The following is a 15260-nucleotide window of genomic DNA, read 5'->3' on the forward strand; positions in this document are numbered from 1 at the left end:
ATATTTTTTCTCTGTCTTCTCCATTACTATCTTAAATTATGTATAAATTGTGTTGGGAGGGGAAGATAGATGTTAGTATGGAATTTAACTTAATAAACACTGGTGATAAACTGCTGCTATTATTGATGGCAGCAGCTATAGTGAGACATTTTGTCATTATTGGAAGAAGTAATAATACAGTAATAAGGTGGCAGAGGATGGAGATGTGGGGTCACAGAAGACAATCCAGAAAGAGAAGACCTCAATCTAAACAAAAAGCAGCTCTATTGATCCCAGGGGGCTGCTCCCCTCCTCCATCCCATATGTCATTTCTTAATTGCAGTCTTCTTTTCACACTGATTTATCACTCCCAATGCAAGTAGTTTCCTGTCCATATCTTATGGGAAAGCTTGACTCCAAAGCCTCCCCCTGCCCGGCAGGCAGGTGCCAGCGACACCAGAGCTGTGTCACCGCTGTGACTCGGTGGTGGCACAGCCAGGCTGGCACAGACACTGCTGTGCTCACCCAGCTGCTGGGTCATGCCAGGAGAATGTGCGAGGCTGCCCCTGCCAGTGCTCCAGCTGCTCCCTGAGCAGCACCCACAGTCCTAGGAGATGGCTTCTGCCTTCCTGCTGGCTCAGTTCACTGACCTAATCAGTGAAAGGGAAGGAGAAGAAGAAATATCCTGAAATTAAAACATCAGATTAAGGATGGATGGGTTCTTCTCATCCCAAAGGCTAAGATCAGCATTCCAGGATTAAAGAAAGGCTTCACCTCAACTCCTTTACTGGCAATACAGGGCAGGCAGAGCAAATGTACTCAGAACAAGCAGCTTTAGCTGCTCCTCAGTAACTTAGTGGTCAATTAATGGGTCTGCCTTTTCCCAAGAAATTATGAGAACTTGATTTAGAAGCAGAGCCAAGTCCCAGTGTTGGGATATGGATCCAAGTTCTCCTCAAGTTGGGGGAAGTTTGGACTTGGGCCCAGCTCCACTTTGATCCAGTAATTTTGTAGCTTGGCATGGAGGGAAGGCTGAAGAAACGAACAAAGCTGTGCTTCAGAGCTGATTTACTGTGTTTCCATAACCCATAACCCACACCTGGTCAGGGAGAGACCAGCTCTGAACTGATGTTTTTATCAGAGCAGGTGTCTCACTGTGCCTGTTTTGAAGCAGAGAGGATACTTAGGTCTCTCTCTTCCAGCATCCTCTGATTGTTTAAGGAATTACACAGAGAGTGAAGGGCATTTGTCCAGGGCAAACAAAAAATCAGAGAAAACTAAAGTTTGTCCAGGGCTAGAATGACGCAAGAAAATGCAGTGTTTTGTTTTGATGCCTTAAAATTGTTGAATTTTCCATGTCTGTGTTCTCCTCGGTGTGAAGTTTCTGTTTGTTTATATGACATTGACTGCTGGCAGCAGTTCTGCCCCAAGGTCAGTCCTTCAGGGAGACTTGAGGGAGGGAATCCATGTACTCCCTATAATAAGAAAACCTTAAAAGGACTATGCTGCAACTGTCCCAGTGCATTTTTCCAAGTGTTTCCTCTTTATAGGACTCCTATTATCATGTAGCATACTAGGTCCTAATAGAATTACAAGTACTTGACAGGCTGAACAGGGCTGTTCACATCTTCAAATCCAGATTTGGGTATTTCTTAAATATAGAAGTATTTCTTAAAGTCTAATGTATTTGTACCTAAAACTTCCATCTGACAGTCACCAGAAAAAAAAAAGTAGCTTCCAGGGTTTTTATTTTTTTTTTGCAGAACATTTTGCAGACCTTCTTGTGCTGTGCTATGTATGACAGAGGATCAGGAATTACTAATTTTAAATCACTCAGTCATTTTATTGCTAGTGCAAAATTATTATCCTCTAGTCTTAAATTTAGTCACTTTTAAAATATCTCAGATATCTGGCTTTCTGTCCCTTCTGGGAAATTATTTCACACCCCAGTAGTTCCCAGTATCAGGAGGGTACCTGATACCCTTTCAAAAAAATCAATAAAATGAACATAAAAATGCATCCACAACGAAGACTCAAAATCTTCCAGTATGAGAAAATTCCAGAAGACCTTAAGAGAAACAACTGCAAGGCCAGGGTTGATATTTCAGCACAGTCAGGATAGGCACAAAACAAGGTGCAGGAAATAAGCATCAGAGCAGCCTGGAGAAGGTGATGGCAGTGCACCAGTCAGTGGCCATTGCTGTAGAAAACAGCTCTCTCCCAAGACTCCCCTATATTTCAAAATCTTTTATTTTTGAATCAAAGAAAAGAATAATTTCAACTTTTTTTAAGGCTTGCTCCTTCTCTCCCCCAAATTCTGCTTCAGCTGGAGCAACTTGCTGAACTCAGCTAGGTACATAAGTAGATTCTACTGCCCTTTTTTGTTCACTGAAGACACAGATGAAGGAATATACTGCTGACTCGAAAGATTGTAGGGAAGGTTTACTGGGATGTAACAGCAGCTCTGGGACCACTCCCTCTTGATCTGAGAAAACTTAAGGTGACAGCAGCCATCAGGATGCCATCCTGTATCCCTGGCTGCTCCCTAACAAAGCTCCTCCTTTGTCCCAAGGCTGTCAAGGACAGCTCCAGGCCAGGCACAAAGGGCACTTAAGTGACATCATGTGTCCCCTGGGGACTCCCCAGGCCAGAACCCTGAGAACCACTCTGGCCTCAGGGCTGGCAGGGCACAAGGTCTGAGTGCTGCTGCTGGGGGTGTGACTGACAGCCAGGGCCTGGGGTTCCTGTGCACAGCAGGGTGGGAATTGGCCACGGGAAGCCCACCAGTCACAATGTGTCTGACAGCACCAAAACCAGCAAGGCTGCACCTTTCCTTGTTTTAAAAATAAGCCAAGATGGGCTTTCTAAAAGAAGCTGGTGCTGGATACCATTGACAGAGCAAGCAAACATGCCAGCTTCCAGCCCAAGAAATAAAAGTTCTCTCTAAGTGCTATCAGCCAAAGGACACCATCACTCCATGGTCCAGCTGCTTGTGCTTGCCAGAAGTACCACAGCTGGTACAAATCCTTCCATAGGGAGGGGGAGCTTCCTCTGCTCAACCCATGGCACAGCTTTCACTCAGCAGCTGCTACAGGCCTTGGAAAACCTGTGCCAATGCACAGAAGGATGCTCACACTTCAATCTAAGACTGCAAGAAGGATCACATAGGCTCAGACTAACCTCTTCAGCTTAGTATTCTGTCCCCAATACTAGATCCCATGGGAAAGGTAGAACAACAGGACAAGCATATGAAGATGCTTCTTTTAAATTATTTTCTAGCCATAGCAATCAGTAAGTTCACAGGATGCCACACCAGCAGCAGCTTTCTGTGGAATAGCCTCCAGTGTTTTCTTCTTTTTCTTATTTAAAACCCTGAAACATTTTAGCATCCACTGAATCAATAGGTGAAGCAATGTTTGCCTGTTATCCCACTTTTTAAAGTAAAAAAAAATTCAATCTGCATCACCATTTCCTAGTCTCTACTCAGAAAAGAAATTACAAAAAGGTATGAGAAACCTACAGCCATAAAACCTTGGCAAATGACAGCTTACACCCATATCCAGCAGGGGAGAAAGAACTATAGGTTTTGAAGTTTAGAGTGCAGTATTTGTACTCTCTGGTGCACACATGGGAGAGGATGTACAGAAACTAAGATTTTCAGCCCAGTTACAGACTGACATCACAGTTGCAAGGAGTGTGCACAGCAACCATGCCTCTCACACTGGAAATGATCCTCAGCAGAGCTTGTGCCTTTAAGAGGAGACACCTTTCTGGTTGCAAGGTGCCTGGGAATTTCCATGCAGTGGCTTTTGGGCAACTCTTCAGCACAGCAGCCTGAAGGCAGAATATGCCACAGAGCCCAGTTCTCAGCTGCATGCTCAGTTTCAGCCAAACAGAGCCTCTGGGAACTCTGTTCTTCTGTAAAATAACCGATGTAAACACACACTAGCTGCTTAAATGCTACCTAGTTTGACAACAGCTATTTTTGTCATTTGCTCTGCTTGTCTCTTCTCATGTTTATGATGTCCTACATTTTTCATCCCTTTTAGCCACTACCATCTCCTTAGGACCTCGGGCAAGGGTAGTTCCTTCAAGCCCATGTGTGCTCTGCTCTTCTCTGCAATGCCTGAAATAGAACATTTCAGGGAGTGTGAGGTGAGGGCATCTGAAATGAAATGTCAATTGCTGCTTCCTGTGGATAAAAATAGTGCATCTGTCATTTAATATACAAAATCCTCTGTATTATTCCACATAAAGCAGGCATTTTTTAACTGAAGCTAAAAGACAGTTTGGAAGGTCACATTCTTCCATGGTTGCTTATTCTCCACCCAAATGTTCTGAACCCACACAGAATTTATACACTAGTACTTTGAACTTTCAGGACTCTGAAAATGGACCTAAGCCTCTGCTCAGTCCCCGTTAAATTCAATCTAGAAAAGCTTGCTGGTGATGAGGACAGGCATTTTTGAGCAGCACTGCTCTCTTTCTGAGAGATGTGAGGAAATTTAGTTTTATGTTAAAGGTACAAAATTTGTTTTGGCTGTTTTAACCTTTGATTTGGATGGCACAGCTCATTCTGGAGTCACAAAGGATTTAATTTGTTGTCTATGGGCACAGATTTACAGGGAGGAGAAGGAACATGGAGCATGGAACATGTTTGCTGCCCTGGCCCAGTAAAATCTGGGGTGACGTGTCTGCGCTCCCAGTGAGCTTCCCTGGAGTGATGACACAGCCCTCTTCCCCTCGGTTCAGGGCTGCTGCCACTCCTGACTCACACCTGGAAATATCCAAGCAGCAGAACATGGATGTGAACACCCCACAGCACACAGGTTGCTGCTTCCATGAAAGCCACAAAATCCCAAAGCTGTCACCCAGCCCAGGCTGGTGCACAGTGCGGCCTCTGCAGCAGCTGATCTGACAACTCATGTGGCTCCACATCACAGCCCAGCTGGGACCTGGACACAAACCCTTCCACTGAGGGCTGCACTGAGGGGTGCTGCCTTTCTGTTTGTAGCTCCTCTGAGAACAGGAAAACATCCTGGCAAAATCCATTCTTCAATGTTTTTACTGCATGCCCACTAAAGAAGGTCAGACCCTGCTGTGTGCCTGGCCTAGGGCTGGGTGGTGTCTCAGTCACCTCCCTTTTAAAAGAGCACAACTCCTCTCCCTTCCCTTCTCTTTTGCCAGCAGACACAGTGCCAGGTGTGAAATATTTGAGACCAGATGATTTCAGACATGTCTCTCTGCACTTCGCTGCCACCACTGGGCTTCACGGCAGGAATTGTTGGTAAAACCACCCTGGGTGTTCCCTGTATGCCAGGAGGACAGGCAGATGTTGAGGGTGGCCTCAGAGGGGACTGTCACGGCAGGGTCTCACAACTCTGCTTTTGGGATCCACGTTACTGGAGGAGGACAGGCCTGCTGGGAGCTGTCTGTAGGGTTCATCTGGCACAGACTTCTCTCACTTTCAGAAAAGGTATTTTTAAAAATCACAAGAACAACTGAACATTGTAGAGTGTACGGATGTCAAAATAGAAACCTACCAGAAAGGAAGGTGGGGTTATTTCACACTTCTATTCACCAAGCAAAGGTAGAAAAGAAAGAAAATTAAAAACGATCTGTGGTTTTCCGGTTAGAAGAACCTGTTTTACCTTCCTGTGTGCAAGTTATAAAGGGACTCTCTGAATTACTCAGTTAACCCAGTGTCTAAAGGCAAAGTACTGGGGTAAAATGCCCAAATTATCAAGCTTAAAGTTGAAAAAGTTTAAACAGACAAAAGAGTGTGGTGCAGTAGTTTACATGGTGAGAATAGCTGTCACCGAAGCACTGCCACTGGCAGGGCTCTGCTAATTACATCTCTGGTGCCACAAAATTCAGCTTTTGATGGCTGTGAAGCAGGCCAACAGAGCAATTCCTGATGGTCCCCGTGGCACAGAGGACTGCCCATCACAGGTCAGTGTTTCAGCAAAAACATGGTCCAAAAACAAAGAGAGAGAAAGCAGAAAAAAAGCATAAAAAGCCAAACCAAGGCAGTGAGAATATCGTGGCCACTAGATGGCAAAGCCCCCTTGAAATTGCTGCGTAGCTGGTGAGAGGCTCTGGCTGTTCCCTCTTATTTCAGAACCAGGCTTTCCTGTTTCTGCCCAGAATGAATTTTGACAAATCGAATCTTTAAATGTACAATAGGGGGTAAAAACACACAGAGTAAATTTGTGTGCAGCCTTACTTTTAAGGAGACATCTGCGGGATTTTTCATGTGGGAGTGCCCAGAGGGAAGGCTTGAGCTCTGTGTTTAACCAGAGCAGCTTAACAGTCTTCTAGAATGTATGGGGAAATCTCAGAAGTGAACAATTAAAAAAAAATGGTGTCAAATTCAGTGATGCTTGAATTGTTTTCAACCCTAGGTTTTTCTAATTTAGCCACAGGACAAACACACACCCACACCAAAAAAAAAATAAATAAATTATTAGTAGAATGCTAAGCAGCAGCATCCACTGAGGGTAAAACCCTCTTTCAAAGTGCCCAGGACAGTGAATGTTCTCACTTTGGATGCCTCAGAGTAGATCCCATATCAATCCTGTTAGAAAGCCAAACCCACCCAGAAGCAATAGGTAAGAAGTGCTGTACATTCACACCAGCACAGACAGAATTAAAACTCATCCATATATCAGCTCTAGGAGTCACTTCCATTAAACCCTCTGAAGCACTGAAATAGTTCATTGAGATCATCAGAACATCCAGGAGCAAATCTCTGGCACTGCTGCTGCAGCCGAGGAGTCGTAAAGGGAGTCCTGATGGATCCACAGGTCAAAATTGGATTGATTTATTCTTTCCCACATGTATAACATGGCATGATGACATATTTGTGGCCTCCTTAAACCCTGTAAGGATGTAAGGATCCAATGCACCGATTTTAGATAATTATTATAAAAATAAGGAAGGAAGTGGCTTTAGTCTATTTCAATCTACTTGCACCAGTCAGCAGCTATAGAATTGGCTGGACAAATCTTTTATGCAAGGAGGAAAAAGCCAGAGATTTCTGAAAAGGCCATTAGAAATCATGCAGGGACAAACTGATCCCTCTGTGGGTCACAGCCAGATGCATTATTGCACCAGAGACCCCCCTGGCCTTACAGAGGGCCAGGAAAAGGAGAGCAGCTCCAGGGGGAGCTTGTGGCCATGAATTGCTCTGCAAGTTCAGGTACCTGCAAACCAGAAAGGCAGCAAATTGCTTTTGTCCTTGATATATATACTGAGAAAGTGCTATTTTTCATTATCCACTACAGCAATTTTGCCAGTTTTTGCATAACTTGAATCACCAACAACAAAGGGAAAAAAATATCTGAGAAAGATAAATCAACACAGAATGCAAACAGTATGCCCAGTTTCCAAGTGCCCTCTATTTTTTAAATTCCAGAATTTACCTGTTTCAGACATGAAGTTGTTAGCACATTCCCCACCTCCTATTAGAAATTACTGACTAGAAAAGAAAATTTTATTCCTTGTATATATTTATTTTTTCAAAATATCCATTAGACCTTTTAGATAAGAAAAAAGCTACCTGATGATAGCTGCTGATATTCAACTTGTCTTTTAATTAGGTGAATTATTCAACTTGTCACACTTTTAATTAGGTGAAATGAATACCGCTTGTTTCCTTTGTGGTGTGAAAATTTAGTTTCACACCAGCCTAACTTTTTACAAAATAAACCTTCAAATATATAAACATTGTTAGGAAAACACTTTAAAAGATAACCTAGAACATCTAGAATGTTCTCCCTGGCTTATCTCAGGAGATTCACCACAAACTAATTGAAATATGAAAAATGAAGCAGCTCTTCTTTTCTGTCTGAAAGCTTTTTCCTTGTATTTCTACAAACTTAGATCTGGAATGGTTTTTTGCTGAGGACAGGCTCAACCTTTCCCCTCATGTATGCATTTTTCTCATTTTCCTGGCAAGGCAGCCTTGCTGCTGGGAGAGCAAGCTTTGATCAGGAAACAGATGTCCAGCCTAAATTAACAAAGGGCAATTAGGATCCTTCCTGTGCCTCTGAAGCTCCCAAAATGGCCCAAGAGATGCAGATTTCATTGCCCCTGTTGGCTGCTCATGGCTGGGAAGTGCTAGCAGCCTCTCCTGGGCTCTCCGGGGAGATTCGGGGCTCTGCATTCACCAGCTCCTCCCAGGGCCCTGCCTGGGGCACACCAGGGCTACATGGAGAGCCCAGAACAGATTCCTTCCAGGGACAGCACACTCTGGAGCTTCAAGACGTCATTTCTAGATATGAAAATCTTCCAAGACACACCCCAGCCTGGCTTCTGGCCATGCAAATGCTCTGCCAGCCTGCACATTCAGAGCTAGAGCGATTTAAGTTAAAAATGCCTTTTACACACCTTGTGTTCTCTCATCACATCTGTGCTGGTTTCTCTGGTGCCTTCCAGAACGGGACCCTGCCGTAGCCAAGGTCAGGACATGAGTCTGTGATTGCCTCTCGTGTCCCACTGAGCCATGTGGCTGCATCCAGCAGCTCCGTGCTGAGCAGCGCGGCCGGGTCTCCAGCACGGCTTATTTATTTCTCATGCTGTGCCGGTGGGATACGGCAGAGGGGCGGGATTGTGTGCGGGATGTGGCAGGAACCGGCATTGTGTGCGGGATGCTGGACAGGAGCCGGGATTGTGTGCGGGATGTGGCAGGAGCCGGGATTGTGTGCGGGATGTGGCAGGAGCAGGGATTGTGTGCGGGATGCTGGACAGGAGCAGGGATTGTGTGCGGGATGTGGCAGGGGCCGGGATTGTGTGCGGGATGCTGGACAGGAGCAGAGATTGTGTGCGGGATGTGGCAGGAACCGGCATTGTGTCCGGGATGTGGCAGGGGCCGGGATTGTGTGCGGGATGCTGGACAGGAGCAGGGATTGTGTGCGGGATGTGGCAGGAGCAGGGATTGTGTGCGGGATGCTGGACAGGAGCAGGGATTGTGTGCGGGATGTGGCAGGGGCCGGGATTGTGTGCGGGATGTGGCAGGAGCAGGGATTGTGTGCGGGATGCTGGACAGGAGCAGGGATTGTGTGCGGGATGTGGCAGGAGCAGGGATTGTGTGCGGGATGTGGCAGGGGCCGGGATTGTGTGCGGGATGCTGGACAGGAGCAGGGATTGTGTGCGGGATGTGGCAGGAGCAGGGATTGTGTGCGGGATGTGACAGGAGCAGGGATTGTGTGCGGGATGTGGCAGGGGCCGGGATTGTGTGCGGGATGCTGGACAGGAGCAGGGATTGTGTGCGGGATGCTGGACAGGAGCAGGGATTGTGTGCGGGATGTGGCAGGGGCCGCACGGGAGTGCTCGGCAGGTGCGGTGCTGGAGCTGCTGCGCTTATTTCACCTTTCAGGTTTCGCTCCACCCTTCAGGCTACTGCCCCAAAAACCCCAATTCCCCCCCGGCCGGCAGCGTTTCACTCGTGTCTCCCTGCATGTTGCAAGACGAGAGAAACGCCTGTTAACATTGACGGTCACAAATACAGTGTGACGGAGGAAGAGGGTGCACAGAAGGAGTGGTGCAATTCCCTGCTTCATGGAGCATTTTATTGTGTTTCCTGATGGTAACAGATTGATGCTGTTGCGCTTGTTAGCACGGTCAGCTTTTATTACGAAGCCATTGAGGGTTTTATCTCTGTGTGGATCTTTGAAGTTCTGAGGGAAAGTTTTTTCCATGGATTCACAACCCACCCTTAGAAGCCACTAATAAAGTGTCTCGTTTCTGCCCCACAGCACACTGAAGGCAGCATTTGAGATGCTCAAGCAACGTGAGTATTTCCCTGTTCCCTTCTGACCTGGGAAACACAGGCACCCAATGTGTTCGACCTGTTCCCCACACCATTCCCAGGTTTTCTTTCACAGCCTGGAGTATAAAGAGGGGAGAAAATGGATGCCTACTCGATCTGGTGGCAACGAAAATGGCTTGTTCTTCAAGTAAATTTTATCTGGGTCAAGTCACAAGATATGAATCTGTTCCCTTTTCTGCAAACCACTGACACCAAACCAGCTTCCTAAATGTGCCCAAAGCTCTATGAAAGCCTTTCAGGCACACAAAATGCAGCACCATGACAACCAATAGGACACTGTACCTGGTCACTGGCACCTGCTGTGTACACCAAAACTCCCTCTTGAAAAGCAGCTGCTGCCCTGAGTATTTTTAGGGCCTGGGTGGGCGAGCTCAGCATTTCTGGAAAATGCAGGGTTCCATTTCAGGGGCACTGAAGTTGACAAATGCAGAGAAGTTCCCAGCCATTTCAAACAGCACCAGCCAGGTGCTCTGAAATTCAATCCATCTTGGCTGATCCTTGGAAATTCTCAGCGTACAACCTCATCTAATGACTGACAAGAGCAGTGACAGCCCAGCAGCACAGCCAGGGCAAAGCACACAGGGATGATGGAGGCCAGAGCTTCTTCCCTCCCTCTGCACCACAGCTCCTGACCCTCAGTCACAAAGGAAGGGGGGTAAATGGGACCATGAAGAAACACACTCACTCTGTTCTTGAACCCTCAGCAATGTCAGTGCATGTAGAAACACAAGGAGACCTTTTTTAAGGCTGCCCTGCTTGTGACAACTCATAGGGCAGCCACATCACAGAAACATCTCCCAGAAATGTGACTTTATCTTTAAAGACATTCCCAGTGACTGAATATGAATTCTGATTTGCTTTAGAAATTGAAAGTGTTGGAAATTCTCATATCCAGCTGGCAGTGATGCTGAAGGAAGAACTGAAAGGAATAGAAGAGTTCCGAGAAAGGCAGAAGGAGCAAAGAAAAAAGGTGAGATAACAGAGAAATGTTGAAACAGATTGGGTCAGTGGTCCATGCTGGTGACCTGATCCAGCCATAGGCTGGGAATTCTGCAAAAGATGATAAAACATTACCAGCATGCCCTGCTCCCTCTATAGACAAGACTGTGGAACAAAAATCTCTTTCTGATCCCAGCTGGAAATAAAGTAGTGCCCTGAACTCAGGAGACAGAGGTTTTAGTCCCTTTTACTCTCTCTGGTGTAACTGCATATGCTGTTATTATCATTTCTGTAATAACCTAATACTTCCTTTTCTCTTTTTTATACCCTTGCTAGTGAGTTTCTTTCATATCACCCTACACAATCTCCAACATGCACTAAATAAAGCTGTAACACAAACATTTAAAAACATGAAAGCAAATTAATGTCATGCTGAATGCAACACAAATATATGCTGAATTCGAAATACATGGAATAAGTAGCATCTAGTTGATGTTGCATAATAAAAAACTTCGGTATATTTAAGGCCATTTCATCCCCTATGACCTTATCAAGCCCTAAGTGTCTTGAAAAATAGCTCTCAATAGAGACAGCAGTGACCACTCTCAAACCTTCTCTGGGTCCATGGGGTTGAAGGCAAAGACAGGACCATCCCTTCACTCTGACAGCACTGACTGATGGAGGAGTAAAATAAATATTCCTTTCTTTGCTAATTTTAAGCAGGTGAAAATACATATAGCCAGTGTCCAGTGCCAAAAAAATCACGTGTCTACAAGCCCTGACACACAGGAACTTGGAATAGCAAAGAATTATGAGTATGAAAGTGGGTGAAACCAGTGTTGCTACTGAGATTTGAGATTGGCAGTGTTCTGATGAAGCAAATAAGGCATTAAAAGACAGACAGTGGGCACCACTTTTATCAGTGTTTGTCCCCCACTCCCTTTGTCACTGGGATGTGCAGAGAGGCTCCCTCCTGTAAGCCGGTAACTGGGAACAGTTAGAGGGGCCTGGGAAAACTAAAAAGGAAAACCTGCTTTGGAGTCTTAGATAAGCTTTTTTTCTCTGTCCAGCATGTGGCTGTGAGGAAGCCAACATTAGACACACTGGATGGTGTCAGCAGTTTTGGTAACCTCCCAAAATGCTGTGATTTGTGTTGTACTGTAGCTGTCTCAGGACCATACCCAATGTGAAACAAGCAGCTGGGTAGCCCTGGAGAGAGTTTTGCTTGAGCAGAATGTAAAGATTAAAGGATCAGAAGTCCCCCTGAAGAAATCTATCCCCTGCCAGCAGGAGTGTATCTCATTGACGCATAAAGCTGGGCATATCACAACTAAAGCCATGAAAGAGAATCCAGCACTGTCCTTCCAACACTGCCCAGATGACTCCAGCATGGAAATCAAATCACACTGAGCATAAAGGTGCCAGAAGCAGTGGAATATAAAAGAGAGACAGGAATTGCTTGGATTGAAAATGGACTACCACCTGTGCTCATGTGGGTGAGACAGTAGTTTGGTCTGCAGACGTGTGGGTCAGTCTGGCACCAGCAAAGGAGCCCTGCTGGCAGAGCCCACTGTGACTAGGTGTTGCAGTAGTTCATCTCCTTAAGAAAAAAAATAAAACAAGGAAGAAAATGAAGATCTATCCTCTCTGCTATTAATGGAAACCACCGAAGAAGAATTATTTGGGATTATTTTTTACCTGACACTTTGATGCTCTCTGTATCACTTAGAAACCTGTCATTTATAAAAGCAGACTGAAGTTAATTTTGCCCACAGGTAGGTGGCTTATAGAAAGGCCCTGACTGTGTTTCTCCTAATCCTACTGCTGGAGAGGGGAGGAAGAAGTGCAAAGCAAGAAATGCTGACTTGTGTGTGTTTCTTACAGTATGAGTCTGCAATGGAGCGGATGCAAAAGAGCAAGTTGTCCCAGTATAAGAAAACCATGGAGGTAAGCAGGGTGGGCTTGAGCAGGCTTCCTGATGCAAACTGGCTCTAGTAAAATCTCTATCACATGTACCTCTATTTAAAGAAAGGTCAAAGCTGTGTGAGTGTGCAAGAGTGTGTGAGAGATGGAAGATGTCATTCCTGCTGTGAGGAGGAAGCTGATCTTCCCTGCTGCACCCACTGAAAAGGCTCCAGAAGGTTAATACAGGATGAACAGTGCCCCAGGTCAAACAGGATTTAATTCTTTCTAGGCAAGGGTACTTAGAGGAGTAAATATAATTTTTCAGTGTTTGTAAGTACAATTTTAAGAACAGTGAGGGAATCTTGTGGGCAGGAAGAATCCTCTCCAGCTGGAAAGCTTGCAGGTACAGAAACTACAGGGAGCTGGGTTTGGTTTCCAACGAGGCATCTGCTTCTAAAGGAAAGTAGTTGCAGGCCTGTCAGTGTTACAGCTGGAAGTGTACTAACAATTTTTTCTTTGAAATGTGGTTGTTCTAAGTGCATCTCTAAGATACAGAGATGTTTTGGTGCAAATAAAGATTTCTCTTGCTTCTGAGAACTACACCAAGATTGTTGCCTCTGGGGTGCTGGCTCTGCCTCACAGCTTACAGCAATGGCCAAGGCAACAGATGACAACCCACCCCAGGGCCACCCCGAGAACCTGGGCTTCCATTTTCATCTTTCCATGGCTGCTTGGGCAGATGCCTGATGCACCAGTGTTGTCAGAGCAGCTTGGGCATTCTTCACATCTGCAGAGAGTTTCAGTTGTACAAAGCAAACAATTTCAGGGCTGCAGGAAAAGGATACCATTTATGCTGTCAGCCCCTACTCCAATGTTCCTGTTCTATTTTTTAACTCCTTATGGTGTCACTGGGATTTTTTTTCTATTGCCCAAACTGGGCACTGATTTGCTCCCCCAAACTGCAAACGAGAAAGTGGTGGAACATCACTGGTGGGGGGGAAGGCAGCCTCACAGAGCCTCACATTTGATTTCATTTCCCCCAGTCCAAGAAGAGCTACGAGCAGAAGTGCAGGGAGGCGGATGAGGCTGAGCAGTCCTTGGAACGCACCAGTGCTTCAGGCAGCCAAAAGCAAACAGAAAAGGTACCTGAGATGGGAGTGCTCTGCACAGGCAAAACTGGGGGCTCACCTTCTCAAGGTACGAGAGAATACAATTCACCAACCCATTCTACACCATGCCAGGGGCTTTGTCTTCAAATAAACTCCAAAGAATCCTCTGAGGAGGGACTAAGTTATCTAATTAATTTAACCCAGGCTGTGATCCAATTGCTTTATGAATCCTTAAAGGAAACTGAATGAGAAATTTCTCTGAAATTATTCATTAAGAAAAAGAAACAAGTCAAAAATATGTCATGCAGTTAGATTTGCCTTTTGGTCTCTTACACTTAGTAGGTATAGTATCTTACATTAAAATGCATATTTTTCCTCAACATTTTTCTCCTTATGGTGAGTTTAATTTCAGCTAAACCTACAGACTCAAAAAATAAATCATTGGAAATTAAGGCACTGCAGTCATTCATTGCATCGTCTTGATACTTGTAGCTGACAATTCACTAACTTTTAATGGGAACATTTTACAGTGAAACAGATGGAGAAAACAAAACAAATGAACTCCCTTTGGCTCAATAAAAATCAGTGCAGTGTAAGCAAAAAGGATCAAAAATCATCTCAAGGAGATTGTGGGGGGGGTGGTGTGGAGACTCTAAAAACAGCATCAGAACATTTTATTTCCAGCATTCCCTAATCTTTGATGAGCAAAGCCCTGCAGCTTAGCTGCAAAGAGGGGATGGAATCCTGGCCCTGCCAAAACGACACCAGAACATTTCACAGCTTCAATGGCAGCTAAAGCTGACCCAGCTCCTTTTCATGCAGAAGGATCTCAGGGTGCTCCATTGCCATTTCTTCCCTGCACATGCCAGCACGTTGGGAATGCAGAGGCAGCTCACAAGCTGTTTAATTCTGCTTGGCATTTGCAAACAGTTTGGGCCAGGAAACAAATAAGAGTGAAGCTTCTGTTCCCAGCTTACTGCACGTCTCCCAGCCAGCTGTGATGAGGAATATGATCATAAGAACCCCTACCTGAGCCATGTCTTCAGGGGCAGGATGGAAGAATGTATTACACTGCTGTCTAGAGCGGTGCATTACTGTGCTGGCATCACCATCTGTGCAGAAAGACCTGCGAGTACAGACCTGTCAGTGATTGCTGTTTTCTCATTTGCTAAAAGCTGCAGCTTTTTAAAACAGAGAACTTCTACTTAGAGTGAATTTTGCATTTAGGCTTCTGAGTTGTTATGGGAAGTAATCTGGCATTTGCAAAATATTTTAAAAGCTGTGTGCTTTTCATCTGAGTATTACATGAGGAGCTTGAAAGATGAAGAATTTTAACTGCCATTTATTTCTGCTTATAAATATCTATTAGAAAAGCACATCAAACAATTGAGAAATAACAACTCAGCCAGCAGGCACAGCTTCAGGCTGGATCATGCTGGCTCTGAGCTCCTCTTGCAGGGGTGTCTGAATGGAAAACTTCCCCTTGAAGTCATTGA

The 15260-nt window shown here is 45.3% G+C and overlaps 1 protein-coding gene across 1 annotated transcript in view; it reads left to right on the forward strand.

The window, feature by feature from the left end:
- PSTPIP1 (proline-serine-threonine phosphatase interacting protein 1) overlaps positions 1 to 15260 on the forward strand; it is a 47127-nt gene that overhangs the window by 19687 nt on the left and 12180 nt on the right. The window contains exons 4-7 of the mRNA XM_062501328.1: positions 9738 to 9772; positions 10675 to 10781; positions 12635 to 12697; positions 13699 to 13797. Coding sequence (XP_062357312.1) covers positions 9738 to 9772; positions 10675 to 10781; positions 12635 to 12697; positions 13699 to 13797 — 304 coding nt within the window. The remainder of the gene's footprint in view (positions 1 to 9737; positions 9773 to 10674; positions 10782 to 12634; positions 12698 to 13698; positions 13798 to 15260) is intronic.

The sequence above is a fragment of the Cinclus cinclus genome, chromosome 13 (assembly GCF_963662255.1).
Source record: "Cinclus cinclus chromosome 13, bCinCin1.1, whole genome shotgun sequence".
Classification (NCBI taxonomy): Eukaryota; Metazoa; Chordata; class Aves; order Passeriformes; family Cinclidae; genus Cinclus; species Cinclus cinclus.